Source organism: Nesoenas mayeri, assembly GCF_963082525.1.
Source record: "Nesoenas mayeri genome assembly, chromosome: 1".
Classification (NCBI taxonomy): Eukaryota; Metazoa; Chordata; class Aves; order Columbiformes; family Columbidae; genus Nesoenas; species Nesoenas mayeri.
The window spans coordinates 42,346,112-42,363,076 of NC_137541.1; the positions used below are offsets into that span (position 1 = coordinate 42,346,112).

Here is a 16,965-nt window from a genome sequence, read left to right on the forward strand (position 1 = left end):
TGTGGGAAAAGACATTTCCAGTGAAAAGTAAAGCAAAAAAACTGTTGAGTACCTCAGCCTTCTTCATGTCAGTTGTCACTAGTTGTCCTGTTTTATTTACTGGAGAGTACATTTACTTTAGTCTTCCTTTTCTGATCAACATACCATCAGAAGCTCTTTTTATTCTTCACATCCCCTGTCAAATTCAGCTCCAGATAGACCTTAACTTTCCTGATCCCATCCCTACACACCTGGACAGCATTCATGTATTCTTCCCAAGATGCTTGTCCCTGCCACCAGTGCTTGTGCATTTTCTTCTTGCGCTTCATTGCAACCAGAATGTCCCTGCTCAGCTATCCTCATCTGCTGCCTTCCTTGCCTGATTTCTTACATATGGGAATTGAGAGCAATTGTTCTCTAAGAAAAATGTCCTTAAATAGCTGCCAGCTCTGTTTTATTCCTTGATTCCTGAGGGCAGTTTCCCAGGGAGTCACATCCACTAGTTTCTTGAACATCTGAAGGTTTGCTCTGGTAAAAAAAGGTTTTGCCTTTACTTTTTGCCTGGCCCATATCCCTTGGGCACAGGCTGCAGTCCAGACTGCTACCAGTCTTGACCTCTCAAATTAGTTTATGTTGGTGAGCAAAATCCAATAGTGTTTCTCCTTTGTTTGGACTGTCTTTCACCTGGATTAAAAAAAATATCCTCAACACACTCCAGGAGTTTCCTGGACTGCTTACAGCTTGCTGCACCACTTTTCCAGCAGACATCAGGTTGATTGAAGTCTCCCAGCGGGATCAGAGCCTGAAAGTGTGATACTGTAGCTGAATCAAAAAGCTTTGTCGACATCCTCCACTTGATGGGGTAGCCCGTAGTAAATACCAACCATGGGGTTCATTGGCCTGGCCTCTAATTTATACCCATAATTTCTCAACTGTTTTTCTAAGACAGCTCAGTGAAATACATCAAATTTTTTTTACCTTTTTTTTTACCACCCCCTTGCCTCTCCTTCCTTGCTGGTCCTTTCTGAACTATTTATAGTTATCCGTTGCAGCAGTCCAGTCTTGTGATTCATCCCACCAAGTGAAATATGACTGTGTTTGTGTTTGCTCAGGAAGACAGGTGGAGGCATCCATCTCACAGATGCAGCTGAGGTGGCAGGACTGTAGCACGTGTATGCATATTTTTAACAAAATGATCAAGATCATGCATCAAGCCTATAGATGCAAAGCACCAATAATATGTTTTTCACTTTGGGCTGCCTAAGGCTGCACAGTGTCTTCAATATTTTCTTAAGCAACTAGGCCTTCCTGATGCCAGTGCTGCTGAGCATTCATACCTAATATATGTGATCCAGCTAAATTAGTACTGACTTATGGGTGCTCCAGGTACAGGAACAAAAAAAAAAAAGTCACAGAGTCACTCAAGGCAATGCAAATCTGATGTAATGGCAGACTTCGGATGATTTGGGAGATACTTTTTGTCCATGGATGATGGATTTCATTTAAAAACCGATTTATCATGATTTTCTAAACTATGACATGTTGTTACATGAGTAAGAAAACCTGATATCTCAATAGGAACGGGGTTACAAGGGCATACTCTTCAGTCTCCAGCAAAGGACTCTTCCCTATGATAAAAGATTTTTTGTATTCAGATAGATTTAAAATCCCCCAATAGATCAGTCATCTCTTAAAATTAGAAATCCATGACCAGAGTTATGGTAGGCATTAGGAAGAAAATTTAGTTGTTACAAGTATATCCATAGATACAGCTTTCTTCATTTTTCTTAACATTATCTCATTGCAAACATATTCGGATTATTTTAAAGCTTTATTTTGGTTCAAAGCAAGAGTGAAATAACTCCTGGATCATTCCAGACCACATAGTTTTCAGTAACTTCCACACTCAGTTAAGGGATAATTCCAAGAATCCATTCAGATCAATTAATCAAGCAGCCATATTATAAAGTTCCTTGTGTAGTATTTAATGCTTCAATGTGATATAAATATAATATATATGAAAATGTTACTGTACCATATGAATGTATGTGTGTATATTAATGGTTTAGTAAAAAGCCTAATTTTGCCAGTAGGGAATGTGAATTCAAGTAGAGAAAAAGCAGCCAGTCACCAATCTTCCTTTCTGCCTAAGTCATTCCTTTAGCAAGCTGGGAGGGTCACACAGTACACAAAATATGTTGTGTCTGGAAAATATGCACATAAGGTGGAGATCAGAAGTATATGTTTAATAGAAAGTCTGGGTATCAGTAATTTCAATATTTCTAATTGTTCAAGGAAATGTGCGAGATCTTTTGGGGGAAACAGCAATGCTTTATTGTGAAATAGTGCATTTCAATGCCACATGAATGTGACATTTCTTTGCTGCTACGCACTTTGTGCCTGCCATCTGGGGTCTCCCAGTGCAGCAGGTCTGGACTGATGTTGCCTGCTCTGTGTACTGGGGAACAGCTTCTCACCATGGGTTGCTCTGGGGAAGAAGGCGGCAATCTCTTTCCTAGACCACCCATACCTCAAACAGCCTCAGCAAGAGTGCTGCATCACATGCTCAAGCTTTCGTTTGCATTTCAAGATGGTGAGAACAAAATATTAGTTTTGACTCCTGCCAGGCCCCTGCAGCAGTGTGAGTCTGGGTTTTGGTGGTTGCTTTTTTGTGTGTGTGTGGTGGTGGTGTCATTTTGTTTGATTGGTTTTTTGTCAGGGTGAAATAAGAAGTGACAAACATGTAACAGTAGACCTTGTTGTAGAACTTAACAGTCCTGTACAGTCTCCTACAAGCTGCAGACAGTTCACATGGAAACTGGGTGGTTAGCTGAGCCATTTCCTTCCTGCCTGGTGCCTTGGCTCAGAAGACCTGTGATTGATGGTAGAAAGCAATTCTACAAAGATGGGAAGAGTGCAATCAGCTGCAGTACCTCAGTATGTGGAAGACATCTAAGCTACCCTTCCTCCTTGTAGGCTGTGATAAATGACCAGTAGATTATTGCAGGTGAGTGCTGAGAAGAAATCTGAGATTCCAGAAAGCTGATCTCCATAGGTCCTTCACAGACATTTTGAAGAGCTTGCACTCCTCTCCTGCCAGGTGAAACCCAGGAAGCCATGGTGGTCTTTTTGCTCCTAGGAGATACTTTGGTTATTTGCTACTATCACTAAGTGCTGTTTCCTCCAGACTTCAGCCACCCACCCCACTTCCAAAAATATTTTTAAAAAAAGTGTTATAGGCCTTGCAGATTATTCTGGAAGCTGCTCTGAGAAGACTGCTCTGCATGCAGCCCAGTGTTCATGGAATAACTGAATTTCATTCACAGAATGAGATCAGCAAAATCAGTGGGATGTACCTATGACACCTCTAATTTTTGATTATTCCTTCTCTTCACCTGGCTCATAAGTACCTTGGCTGCCTCATCTGTCAGTAGGAACACTGTAGAGGAAAATGTGGGGCCCCAACCAGAATGTACTTCCCTACAGGATGCTGCCAACTACTTCTAGGACATACAGGTACTTGAGGCATGTAGTCAATGCAACTCACCTTTGATTCACAGGTTCCCTGTGATGTGTTTCTCTCCTCAGGATATCACGCATTTGTATCACTATGTCACCTCTGCCACTAGCTCTCTCCTTTGTCCGTGTCTTTAGTGCCTTACTGCACACAAACAGCTGAAACAAGATAGTGAGGGTGGTAATCATTCTCTGTTCAATTGGATGAAGTCTGTCTCCTCTAGTACTTAAGAATATCCACCACAAGCTTCTGCTGTCTATCTAGGCCAGCCATAGCAACGTTCAGCACACTCCTTATTTGAGTTGCTACAGCTCAAACCCACAATCCAACATCACAAACCCAGAATCAAGACAGGGAAGAGGCAGATGCTACATATTCAATAATGACAGGCATTGCTTGCATACTGTAAGGAAGAAATGGTTCTTCCCTAGGAAGAGGAGTGGAGATGGGAGAGTTCTGATATCTTGGAACAAGGGTAATGATGGACAGGAGGCACATTCAGGTGGGTTAGGTGGATAGGAAAAAGGACAAGAGAAGGAAAGAGGAAGAAAAGATAGAATAGGCCAATGGTCACTATTACTGACACCTATGATCCTTTTCGGCCAATATTCATAGGAGCAGATGTAATATTGAACTGCCATTCCAAGTCAGCAATAGGTCATCTTTATGCAAACCAAGGGGAACCTCATATTATCCCAGCACCAGGTATTTGAGGAGGTGATGGCATATTGAGCTAGAAAAAGTGATCAGTGCAGCATCAACAGTGAAGGCTGATACCTCAGGAACAGCTTGGAAGTGGCTGAATTTTTACTTCAAACCTTATATTTGTGCTACTATCACTAACACATGATATGTATAAATGATGGCTATTTGAAACGGTAGGAGGTTTTATATTACCTAATTTAACTTCAGTAAATACATTCCTAAATGAACAAACAAGTTCAACAAAGTTCAACGAAGTTCAACAAAGTTTGTGGGAGAGCAGTAGGAGGGGGTGCCCCACAAGGGCAGTTGAGCTGGGAGATGAGAGGGACAGCAGGGCAGCTCTCACCAACAAGAACACAGCCCTGCAGCACCTGCACATGGCAAGAGGGTGAGGGATGGTGTCAGTGACTGGGGACAGCCATAGCCCTGGATCACTGGCAAGTCTGTGTGGACAAGGCTGGGACAAGGTCGAGCCAGGAAAGTGCAGCCAATGGAGTCACAGGTGTACAGGCACAGCATGTAAGGTAAAGCCCAAGCCCAAATATTACCCCAAAGCCAAGAAGTTAAAACTAATGTGTGGAGGGTGAGATCTTCAGAAGTCCTCAAACAAGTCACCTTCAAGTCTGGCAAAGTGAAAGGAAGAAAGTAGGTCCCAGCAACAAGGAGGTTGTTTTCGTTGTGGGAACAGAGTCTGATTTGATGCAGAAGTAGAAGCAGAACTGCAATGAAATCTGTCTGTACACAGTTAACATGATGAATAAGGCATTTTTTGCTCTACATCGCCAAGCCCAGGGTCCGATTTTATATCACGTGGAACCGGTGCCCGAAATTTCCCTTCCACATGTCAGTCTGTGTTCAGGCAATCAGTTCTTCCACGAAATCTGAAAGCACACAAAAAGTTAGGAGAGGCAAAAGCTGGCCTAGTATGCCTGTGGGCAGTTCCTGCCGGAAAGATAGTGCTTTGCAAGAACAAAACGGTGCTAAACCCACTGTTTTCACATGCGCAAATTTTTTCTTTGTCTTACATATGTTCCCATTTCCTTTTTAACATCAGGTTGACAGATCCACTCTGAGCAATGAGTTCAGCTTACTCGTTTTCAGCTCTCCATACAATTTAGCTCCTGTCTAGAAAGACACCAAACTAACCTTTGTGTTTCGTATGTTTTTATATTCTTACGCTTGCGGCTTCCAGGTGAAGTTTAATAAGGAACTCCCAAAGGAAAACTGATTTGTGCTGTTTAGGTGGTAATTCGTTTATTTATTTTTTAACCATCCATTCTGATGCTAATTCCAGCTGTTTCTCACTATCTTTTTCCATAGCACTTAGCTTGCTTTCCCAAACAATCCACAATACACTGTCATTGTCTATTGAGGGGGAAGATATTAGCAGGCGAAAAATGGCACAGAGGTGACACATCTGCAAAAATCCAACGGGCTTTAATTTAGATGCTCTTCATCTCAAAAAAAAAAAAAAAGAAAAGAAAAGAAAAGAAAAAAACACAACTATAAAAATCCTGGAACCATGCAGTGTGGTTTGGTAAAACATTTGTTTATCTCAGTGGTGGTTGCTATTATTTTGAGGAGAGAAGGGGCTTCATCCCTCCACTGCAAAGGGAAGCTTTATCCCCAGCTCATGCCAAGATACTCTCGGCGTGGTTGTTAACTGTTCCAATTCTGAGGGGACTGTATGAAGCTGTTCTTAGACAGCTAAAGGATAGCACAGAAAAAAAAAGAAAAAAATCAGTGATTACTGAAGTATAGCTTTTAACTAGGTGAGGGGTGATTTCCGTGGCAAATCTGTGTACATGAGTGTATGTGCTACTGAACGAATGGGATGTAGGGGGTCTGTTCTTTCAGGATAATTTGCCCCTTGTGTAGGGTGGGAGGAGAGTTTGGACTGCTTAAGGGCATAGTGCTGGGTTGTCGTCGTCGTCGTCCCCACACACACACACTTCCCGAAACATATTGCTGTGCTGAGGGACACAGACATCGCTCAGCGCCCCGCAATGCACACATACAGTCCCTCTGTACGACACAGCCGTCTCTCTGCACCCTACAAACCACATTACCCTTAAGGCCCGACACAGACAGTGCCATGCAAGTGCTGAAACACAGGGCATTCTGTGCCTGGCGGCAATAAATCGCGCCGCTACATGCATCGCTCATCGCTAAAGGAAATACATATCCCTTTGTTCGCCGAAGAGACTCCCATCGCCCTGTATCGATGGATCACACTTCACTCAGAGCCAAGCAATACTAGCAAAGTGAAACCACATCCCTTTCCTCCCAGGATACACAGAGGGCCGGGGATATGGCTCTGTGGCGTTGAGAAACACGTCGCTTATCTCCTCAAAATAGCACACATCGCTCTGGAATACCACAACTCTTACCATCGTACCATCGTATTCCCTATCAAAGCGCACATCATCCGGGCGGACAGTTCCCCCTCCTCCCTTTCTTTGGTTTGAATCAATAATACCTTACGAGGTGAGGCTTCATCCAGCGGACTTGTCAGTGCCGCTATAAAAGGGACCCGCGCTGGCTTTGTCACCGGAGTTTTCGGGCAGCTATTTAACTTCTGGAAGTCTAGCTTGCATACTTTCCTTCGGGACCACTTTTTCATCGGTTGTTGCAGTTTTTCCTATGTCTCCGGTTCTGTGCTCTTAATCTGCTGCTGTAAAGCGTAAAGTGACAGAAACTTCAGAAACGCCCACCAGGGGACAGCAGAAGTAAAGAAATCGCAGCGGTTAAGGCTCGATTACACCTTATTTATCTGAATGTTAGTCTGTTCTGAAACAATATTAACAGTCTTGTGCTAGAAACCTTAGAAAAAACAATAGAAAAAAAAAAGCTGAAATAATCCGCAAGGCATACCTTTTAAACGGATGATTTTTTTTTCCTAAATAGGTAAGACCAATTAAATAAAGTGCTAAAAGTTTCCTTAGTAAGGAAATGCTCAAAGACACTTTAAATCTATGTTAGCCTATGTCTGTGACTGAAAATATAGAAATTCATGGTGCAAAAACATGGATAAAAAAATTACCAGGGCTGAAATCGGGCTAGATTGTGGAGAACAAACAACATAACTAATTCTTCTTCAATTTCAGGTGCCAGAGACTTTGGTCGAGCCACAGTACTCAGAAAACAGACAACACAGAGAAGATGCCCAACGAGCAGTGTGAAGATTCACTAGTAAAGGCTGGGTCCAGTAGACTGGGGAAAGCCATAAAGTATACCGACTACAAGCAGGGAACAAACACATGACTTATATTTATATACTAAAATAACCCAGGCCTTTTAGATTACTAGGGTATAACGACCCTAAGATAACCAAAGAATGTGCTATTAGTATAACCAAAATACAGAAATTAAAGCTCTTTCAATGAAAAAGTAGGTGGCTCTTAAAAGAGCCTTTGGGTTAAAAGGTTTTCAAACACGGATTTACTTGGAGCTGGTGTACTTGGTGACAGCCTTGGTGCCCTCGGAGACGGCGTGCTTGGCCAGCTCGCCAGGCAGCAGCAGCCGCACGGCCGTCTGGATCTCCCGCGACGTGATGGTGGAGCGCTTGTTGTAGTGCGCCAGGCGAGAGGCTTCGCCGGCGATGCGCTCGAAGATGTCGTTGACGAACGAGTTCATGATGCCCATGGCCTTGGACGAGATGCCCGTGTCGGGGTGCACCTGCTTCAGCACCTTGTACACGTAGATGGAATAGCTCTCCTTGCGGCTCTTCTTGCGCTTCTTGTCGCCCTTCTTCTGTGTCTTGGTCACCGCCTTCTTGGAGCCCTTCTTGGGGGCAGGGGCAGATTTGGCCGGCTCAGGCATCGCAGCGAAGTCGCGTCTACCGCTCCACACGACTCAACGATCCGCAGATAACGCCGCCCTTCCCCAAGGTCTCTTTTATAGCGGAGCGAGGAAGCAACGGCTGGACAGCGCCGCATCGCTATTGGTTGAGTGTTGCAGGTCGAGTCGTCACGCCGCACTAAGCTTTGCCTATTGGACATCTCTCGATTCTCATTCCCATTGGCTACCGATACAGCCTCTTCTTCTCAGCCTATCAGCGATGGTGCTTACGCTCCACCCGAGCCGTATATAAACCAACGGGCCGGCACACTACAGAGCAGCTGTTCTATTTTTTTTGCGGAGCTGTTGTTGTCCTTTGATTGCTGAATCGCTACAATGTCCGGCCGTGGGAAGCAGGGCGGGAAGGCGCGGGCCAAGGCCAAGTCGCGCTCGTCGCGGGCCGGGCTGCAGTTCCCCGTGGGCCGTGTCCACCGGCTGCTGCGCAAGGGCAACTACGCGGAGCGGGTGGGCGCCGGCGCCCCGGTGTACCTGGCGGCCGTGCTGGAGTACCTGACGGCCGAGATCCTGGAGCTGGCGGGCAACGCGGCCCGCGACAACAAGAAGACGCGCATCATCCCCCGCCACCTGCAGCTGGCCATCCGCAACGACGAGGAGCTCAACAAGCTGCTGGGCAAGGTCACCATCGCGCAGGGCGGGGTGCTGCCCAACATCCAGGCCGTGCTGCTGCCCAAGAAGACTGACAGCCACAAGGCTAAAGCCAAGTGAGGCCATCAAAGACTAAACAAGAGAGAAAACAGACTAAAAAGGCTCTTTTCAGAGCCACCCACATTGGTCATAAAGAGTTGAGTCACTGTGGTTTTAGTTTTTTTGCTGGATGCAGGCAGATACATGTAAGCTGATTTTGTTAAAGTGTTTGCGTTAGCTATGTTCTTGTTCGTTCTTGCCTGCCTGAGCTTTTTGGTAAGAGGTTATACTGCAAGTATTCAAACCTTGCATGTTAAATCTGATTTATCTACTGAGGGTGTCCATTTTTATATGTTCATATAGTTTTCTATTTTATTCTTAATAAAATATTTTTATGTTTTTTTCAAAGTCTGGATATCTTTACTGTTGCAGGTACCGCTTTGTAGCATTGGAGTAAACATTTTACCTCTTAGTAAGCAGACCCTGGCTTTGTTCTACTTGCTCCATGCAGTATTTGTTAACACTATAAACTTACTATCATTCCAACAGATCGTTGTTGCAGCTCTGTGAAAACAGTTTTCACGTTCTCTGAGAAAGGGCGGGGAGGGGCGGGAGTGATTACTTCAGGGCTTTTTTTTTTTTTTTCCCCTGAAGTAATCACGCCGTCCCAACAGTGACCCTGTACCAATTATTTCTCGAGGAGGGATTTTCCCGGCCTCAGGCCCCTTCTTGATTTATATTTTTTGCTGCATTTTCATACTATCATATGAGAGAGTCCCACTGGTTTTCTGTATCCGAGTTAACTCTGTAGAGCACTAGGGAAATATTTTAGGCTAGGCAGGGTTACCAGTGTTGTCGGTGAAATGACTGATGTGACAGCGACTGTGTTACACTGGAAAGAGCATTATCAATTTTAATGTCGGGGTTTTTTTATGCTACTGGGTGGATTGCCTCCTCTTCTCCATGAGGTACACGGAGTTTTCTCATCACGTTCTGGGAAATGGCAAGTGGTTCTTGGAAGAGCTGCAGCTGTTCAAGGAGGTCACTGTGTTACCATGAACTCTTTTTTCTTTGTTGGTGTTGCCCTTACTTCCAATTTTCTGTCTTGCTTTAGAGAGCCTCTTTGCTGCTTTTTGAGCCCTACAGTTTTGTGCTGGCTCTTGATCACAGAGGCCACCAGCTGCTTGACTTTCCTGGGGCTATTTTTCTGCAGTCTCTGGACATGGTCTTGGTGATCATGGGGCAACAGTAGCGGTTTTCAACATGATCACAGTTTTGCCATCTCTGTTCTCCAGTATAGGGAAAGGAGAGATGTGGACTAACATATTTGTGAACCAGGTATTCACTGAGTTTTGCTTTCGTAAGATTGAGTTGGTACTAAGTTCACTCAGTGCAGGGAAGGGAAGTATTTACTCTTCTCTGTATCTGTTTTCTGCCACATAATGAAACTGTTATCTTCATATTGGAACCTGGAGATTGTAGCAAAAATGAGAAGGGTCCTGTGAAACCCCTTAGGTAGATATACATCACCTCGACATTTTGTAATAGGTTTTATAATAAACTCTTGTTTCTTAACTGTAGAAATTTCCAAGAGGACAATCTTTTTTTGATTTCTTTCTCTTACAAACGAATGCTTTGGTATCAACAGTATAAATGCAGTTGTACTGAAGATACAGTATCCATTGCTAGCCTTGTAGATATTCCTCTTATTTCCCTGTTGTAGAATGAGTTTGTGCATTATGTAGTTCTAATTTCAAATCATAGATCCGGGAAACAAAGCCTTAAAAAAAGACAGGATTATGTGAGGTCTAAACTGAGAAGGGCCACAAGGCCTCAAATGTACATTGTACAGCCAGATACTTTCGTGAAGATTATTAATATATGTGGTTTATCAAAACTGGGGTAAGTGGACAGGTTAGTTTGGAATATATTTCTTATCAAGGCAAGTGTGAACACCAGCTCTCTCCTATACGAGGCACAGACCAATTCCCGGTTATTTCTTTATCATTAACTCGGTTTTGCAACAGCGGAATGGGAGAGGAAGGTGAAAACGTCTGTGATCAAGAGACAAAAAGATATCTACCTCCTTGAGCCGGTGTGAACAGCACCACTTCGCAACTCTGACGAGATGGCACCCCGGGTGGCCTGGAAAAAAGCAGCACATCCCCCGCCCCCACGGTGGGTCCCATTCCCGGACCGCTCCCGCGCAGGTCGGCAGCCGCCCCTACAAATATTTTTTTGCTGGTGGTGGTTTTATTTGTTTGTTTATTTTGCTTTTAATTTCTTGAGCAAGGGAAGCACAAAAATAACAAAAACACTCAAAGGGCTTTTAATATCTTCTGAGTCCTATTGGCTCTACTCTGTGATTCAGCCTCACGAGTTTATCTTGTGAAGGTTAACGGAGGAGAGTTCACGCTGAAACCGAGTTATCCTCATAAATGTCGCTGCATAAATGCAGCGGATGGTGGATAACGGAGCTGACAGTCCCCATCAAGACCCCCTGTTTCTTCAGAGACGACGAAATCCTCCGGGTTTGTCGGTCTAACCGTGGCAAGCAGAGATTTTCCTGCTCCCCGAGTCAGTGCCAGAGACGGGGATTTAAGGACCGGTGCCTCCGCGGTCGGGGGGAGGGGGCGAAGCCGGGGTCCATTACGGACTAGTCGAGGGGCGGAGTGCGGTGTAATACGGGATGATTCGAGAAGAGAAGCAGGGAGGGAGGCCGGGATGGGCGGAGAAGGACAGCGCAGAAGGGGATGGGGGCGTTGCGGGGTTTGGAGGCTGAGTGGGCTACCCTGCTCTACGGCATCCTCCAGCCCTCCTGCGCTGCAAGAGGAGCCTGGTAACAGCGGGGAGATGGCAAAGTGTCAGCTGTCACTAGGAAGGACAGAGCAGGGCCCCGGTTATGTGAAATCCAGAAGCAAGCTATTTGTTTTTCATCAACGACAGCATTTTTAACTCGTTCATTGCCAGGAGATGAACCCATAGGGTAAGTGGAGGTAACCACACTTTAGTTCAGATAAATGCTATGAAAAGAACCTTGGTTCTTTTGAAGCTTCCTGATGTGCACTGGTGTTTATAGCCTGTGACATTTCCTGCTGAGAAACATAGGGTTTCATGCAAATGTTCTCAGGTGGAAAATACTGTAAAAATGGAAAAAAAAAAAAAAAAGTTTGAAAGACTTTTCTGCCTTTAAGGTGTTTTGAAAAGGGTTCATAGCTCTGTTTTTATCAACGTTTTAGAAACCCTCATTGTTTGATTTTTTTGTCCTGTCAATAAATGCAATATTAAAAGCTGTCATTATAAGTCTGAAGTACAACTCCCACACCCCATGAATTTTTGTGTGACATATAAATAGCAGTTAAGGCTAAAACTCCAGAAGCTAACCATGCCTTACACCCATGTGACCATTTCAATTCTTCCATGGAATTTTTACCAGCGATTTCAAAAGAAAGAGTTTAAAAGCTCCTGCATGTAGCAAGTAGAACTCATTCAGATAAAGTCTCTGGGCTTCCTGAGTCAGCTCAGCTGAGCCCAAGCACCTGGGTTTGCCTGTCATGCAGTCAGTCTAGTCTGCTAGTGGTTGGAGCAAGGGAGAAGGAGGTATTCCTATTTAAAGTCGTATTTCAGTGTGTAGAAAGATTGGGGATACATCATTCCTATGGTAATTCTTGTTCCATTTACTAAGTGGGATGACTGAATATGCTAATCTTGCTGTGTCCCAAGAGCACAAGGCAAAAAAACTTTACCATGTGGAGTGTTCAAATTGTTTTACATTGCAGTGGCTGCTGCTTGTTACAAAAAGAAAAGGAGATGCATACAGGAGATGCATGCATTTCTTCATAGCTCAGATTCTGTGGAAAGGTAGTGTAAGATCCCTTACTCTATCTGAAGTTCAAATTTAGCCATAATTCTCCATGTGTGCCCTCCTCTTATTTTAGGAATTATTTATTTCATTTTCCAATTACCCTTTCAATAACAAAATCTACATGTAAGGCAAGTAGGCATACAAGTACCAAAAGGCTATGGATTCTACTGGTGATGAAAATTCCAAGCTGTCCTAGATACTCCTTTCAGACACAAACTACTTATTTTCTAGTTATAAAATGCAAATATGTCCAGAATTGCTTTCTGGGGTTTTCTAAGATAAAAAATGAATGGGAGAAACTTTGTATCATTTCTGACAAGGAATGCTTTTGGAACAAACTCTCCACCAGGACAGACAGTCAAATCAAATAAGTTAATTATTTTCAGCCACCAAAGAAACCCAAAGTAAAGAAGAAAGAAAGAAAGAAAGAAAGAAAGAAAGAAAGAAAGAAAGAAAGAAAGAAAGAAAGATCAAACAAAAAACAATAAACAAAAAACCCACAAAAAATAAAAACAAACAAAACATCAAAAAACCCCACACACCAAACAAAACAAAAACCTTACCAAAATTAAAACACTCCTCCTCCAAAAACAAACAAAAAAAATCCCAAAAAACCCACAAAAAAACCCACTACAAACAAAACCCACTTCCCAACAGAACCAAACCAAAGCATTTTAACCTAGATAGGCCTCTATTTCTGTGACCCCAGTCCCCCAGTCCCTGAGGAAAGACCTGGAGAGCTGGCCCTGATCACTGTAATACATCTTCTTTCTTGTAGGTGAGTTGGGAAGGGAGAAGGGGTTACTTCCAACCCTTTTCTCCAGAAGCATTTGAGTCTTTTCTTAAGCTGTGCTGTGCTCTGATACAGCACAACTCCAAGACCAGGTTTCTGGAGCCCAATGACTCAGTTTTTTTCCTTTACAATCTGAAACAGGCACATTTTCATTACTGGCCAAAAGCATTCATCAAAGTGTACATGAGACCAAATATTTTTCCATAATTGCAGTTAATTCTTCCTCTCTCTGTGCTAATTGCTTTGAAATATACTATTTTCTATTAAAACTGGAGAAGCTGCAAAATGTTTTATTGAGGTAACAGTGATTTGACAGGTTCAACAAGTTTGATGGCAAAGTTCACCTTATTAATTACTGCATAGACAAAATATACAAGGGAAAATTAGGTTAGCCTTGAGTTAGAATGATTCATGCAGAGATTGGAGATGCAGAGGGTAAGGAATACAAGGGTTATAGCAATGAATATTGAGTGGCTACGTGAACTAGTAATGCTTCATTAGAATCAATTCAGCCTGCAACCAAAATTACCAGGGCAAAATCAAATTTACCATATTACAAGTTGTTAGGAACCTACTGTAACTCAGGAAGCAGTGCTGACCTGTGCTAGCTGTAGTTTGAACAAGGATTTTCTATTTTAGGATAATGTAACTGAATTTGACTTTTATATGACAAATTATGAAAGTCACTGACAAATTCTTCTGATGATCATCATCACTGTCTAAATAGGAACACTTTCAGTATACAATATTTTCTAGAGACTCTTTCTAGCAGCCCACACGTCCCACTACACAAAATCCTAGAGACTGGAGTACGCCATAGTTTACTCATCTTTTTAGGTACTGGACATACAGAGAGGCCCAGAATGTACAAACTATGCCTCAGTTTGCACTAAGACAATTCGAGTATTTCTCTAAACTATGCTTGAAGCTACTGGAGAGTGGAGAATGAAGGACACCTGTAACCCGTGGATAACAGAAATAAAATGCATGAGGTACTTATCAGCCTTTATGCTGACATTAACCGATAAATAGGTTGCCAGTTTAAGAGAGAACCAGTGCCTGCCTCTGTACCCCTACTACCAAGCAATTCACAGTCATTTGAGGGTGACTTTTGTGATTTTTGTGGTCCCTGTATAGATTAAGTGTGTTAACAAGCCCAAAGAATATGCTTGGAACTCAGGATTATTCGTATCTATTTTGAGAGAAGGTGATAATGGCTTTGATGTGCATCTAATTACATAAGAATGTGATAGAGTGATTCAGGAAGCCCCCAGGTTCTAGCTGAAAGAATTTAGGACTGGTTAGTAGCTATGTGATAAACTTTCATAGTTTATTATGTCAGCCTACAGCAGCTGTTTTTTTAGTTTTTAATGGTTTAGTACAATTAATGATACAGGAAAGGTCAGAGGTAAGAAATAATATCCATATTCATTTTGTGCCTTTAGTTACGAGGGCAATTTTCTCAACCTAAAGCAGTCACAAAAACTATGCAAGATACCGCAGTAGAAATCACATGCACACTAGAACTATTAAGCAAATCACTGAAGAAAAATAAGTTTTAGAAAATATTTGTTTTATTAATCACTGGTCTATTAGTAGCAGCTTGTTACAATAAATTTCCCTAGTTACCAGTTACTATAAATATTTTTTCCAGTACAGTGCATTGTAAACACCTCTGACTTCTGCAAAAAAATAATTTAAAAAAAAGGATGGAGCACCATCAAGTGGTAGATGCCCTTACAACAATACACAAAGATAAGTTTCCATTAGTGAAAATATTCTTTCCAGACTATAAAGTAATGTAATGCAAAATAAGAACTGTTGAAACTCTTAAGTATAAATTAGCTCACCCAGGGAAAAAAAAAAAAAGATTTGTTGTGCACATAAAATACAAAAACTGGGTTTTTTTGTCAAAACCAACTGTAAACAGGAACTTAAAAAAAGTATAATTGAAGTAAGAACATTAAGATATTGACAAGTTTTCTTCTCTGTTAGACTGTACAGCCCTTTTAATGAAAAAGTAGGTGGCTCTTAAAAGAGCCTTTGGGTTAAAAAGATTTTCAAACACGATTTACTTGGAGCTGGTGTACTTGGTGACAGCCTTGGTGCCCTCGGAGACGGCGTGCTTGGCCAGCTCCCCGGGCAGCAGCAGCCGCACGGCCGTCTGGATCTCCCGCGACGTGATGGTGGAGCGCTTGTTGTAGTGTGCCAGGCGCGAGGCTTCGCCGGCGATGCGCTCGAAGATGTCGTTGACGAACGAGTTCATGATGCCCATGGCCTTGGACGAGATGCCCGTGTCGGGGTGCACCTGCTTCAGCACCTTGTACACGTAGATGGAGTAGCTCTCCTTGCGGCTCTTCTTGCGCTTCTTGTCGCCCTTCTTCTGCGTCTTAGTCACTGCCTTCTTGGAGCCCTTCTTGGGCGCAGGAGCGGACTTCGCTGGCTCAGGCATCGCAGCAAAGGCGCGTCTCTCACCGGCTCTTGACACCACAAAACCACACAGTAAAGTAGCGAATTGATGGCACTCACCCGTGTGCCACCAATTTATAGCCACCTTATGCAAAGGACGGAATTACTTCTGCTTACTCTCATTGGTCAAAAGACAACAGTCTAACGCCCACATAGACATTTTTTATTGATTAGAATTCGATTCACCTTCTCATTGGCTGTTCTCAGGAGACCTACTTCTCAGCCTATCAGCAAAGGGGCGACGTTGGAAAGCGAGGCTATAGCTGAGGCGCGGCGGCTGGTTTCTCCGCTGTGATACCGGTTGCTCTGAGAAGCCAGCGAGTGAGTAAGGATGTCCGGCCGCGGGAAGCAGGGCGGGAAGGCGCGGGCCAAGGCCAAGTCGCGCTCGTCGCGGGCCGGGCTGCAGTTCCCCGTGGGCCGCGTGCACCGGCTGCTGCGCAAGGGCAACTACGCGGAGCGGGTGGGCGCCGGCGCCCCGGTGTACCTGGCGGCCGTGCTGGAGTACCTGACGGCCGAGATCCTGGAGCTGGCGGGCAACGCGGCCCGCGACAACAAGAAGACGCGCATCATCCCCCGCCACCTGCAGCTGGCCATCCGCAACGACGAGGAGCTCAACAAGCTGCTGGGCAAGGTCACCATCGCGCAGGGTGGGGTGCTGCCCAACATCCAGGCCGTGCTGCTGCCCAAGAAGACTGATAGTCACAAGGCTAAAGCCAAGTGAACAAGGGAAAAGTGGCACTGTGTCTCGTCCGAAAAAACAATCCAAAGGCTCTTTTCAGAGCCACCCACGACATCATAGAAAGAGCTCAGTCATCTGGACTACAGTTATGTTGCTTTATATGAATTACTCAACCCGTGTTTTGTCTTTTTTTTTTTTCCTCAATTTTTATTAACAACATTTTTGGTTTGGTACTGATAGCGACACTTTCTATGTTTTCGTTAACAAGAAGTCGTGCCAAAACGTCTTCCCAAAGCTATTTTCTGTTTAGCTCTTTACGCCAGAGAACATGGGAACAGTAACAGTGTATTTCGGCGATAGCTCATGTCCCTCCCCCTTCTTCCGCTTTTTTCTTCTCTGAGAGTGGCTGGAACAGCATCAGAGATTCAAGGCGTAATCCTCTTTGGGAAAGGGGGGGTGGAGTGGTGGGGGGG

At 43.8% G+C, this 16,965-nt stretch overlaps 5 protein-coding genes across 5 annotated transcripts in view; 3 read left to right on the plus strand and 2 right to left on the minus strand.

Annotated features, from left to right (window-relative positions):
- The window catches only part of LOC308044428 (histone H1.01-like), a gene marked incomplete at both ends in the record, with an annotated part of 48,467 nt that overhangs the window by 8,633 nt on the left and 22,869 nt on the right, over positions 1 to 16,965 (plus strand). The window lies entirely within an intron of this gene.
- LOC308044545 (histone H2B 1/2/3/4/6) lies at positions 6,865 to 8,041 on the minus strand. The gene has a single exon (XM_080351295.1). It carries the CDS (start codon positions 8,021 to 8,023, stop codon positions 7,643 to 7,645), a length of 381 nt encoding a protein of 126 aa, XP_080207421.1. The 5' UTR covers positions 8,024 to 8,041; the 3' UTR covers positions 6,865 to 7,642.
- On the plus strand, positions 8,050 to 9,094 carry LOC308044501 (histone H2A-IV). Its single transcript, XM_080351234.1, has one exon. The coding sequence runs from the start codon at positions 8,378 to 8,380 to the stop codon at positions 8,765 to 8,767; it is 390 nt and encodes a 129-aa protein (XP_080207360.1). The 5' UTR covers positions 8,050 to 8,377; the 3' UTR covers positions 8,768 to 9,094.
- LOC308044555 (histone H2B 1/2/3/4/6) lies at positions 14,952 to 15,807 on the minus strand. Its single transcript, XM_080351321.1, has one exon. The coding sequence runs from the start codon at positions 15,794 to 15,796 to the stop codon at positions 15,416 to 15,418; it is 381 nt and encodes a 126-aa protein (XP_080207447.1). The 5' UTR covers positions 15,797 to 15,807; the 3' UTR covers positions 14,952 to 15,415.
- Positions 16,145 to 16,534, plus strand: LOC308044528 (histone H2A-IV; the record flags this gene model as incomplete). The annotated part of the gene is made up of 1 exon (XM_080351269.1): positions 16,145 to 16,534. One exon carries the CDS (start codon positions 16,145 to 16,147, stop codon positions 16,532 to 16,534), a length of 390 nt encoding a protein of 129 aa, XP_080207395.1.

Coding starts and splice junctions, on each gene's coding strand:
- LOC308044555 (XM_080351321.1), bottom strand. CDS start 15,796: ATGCCTGAGCCAGCGAAGTCCGCTCCTGCGCCCAAGAAGGGCTCCAAG.
- LOC308044501 (XM_080351234.1), top strand. CDS start 8,378: ATGTCCGGCCGTGGGAAGCAGGGCGGGAAGGCGCGGGCCAAGGCCAAG.
- LOC308044545 (XM_080351295.1), bottom strand. CDS start 8,023: ATGCCTGAGCCGGCCAAATCTGCCCCTGCCCCCAAGAAGGGCTCCAAG.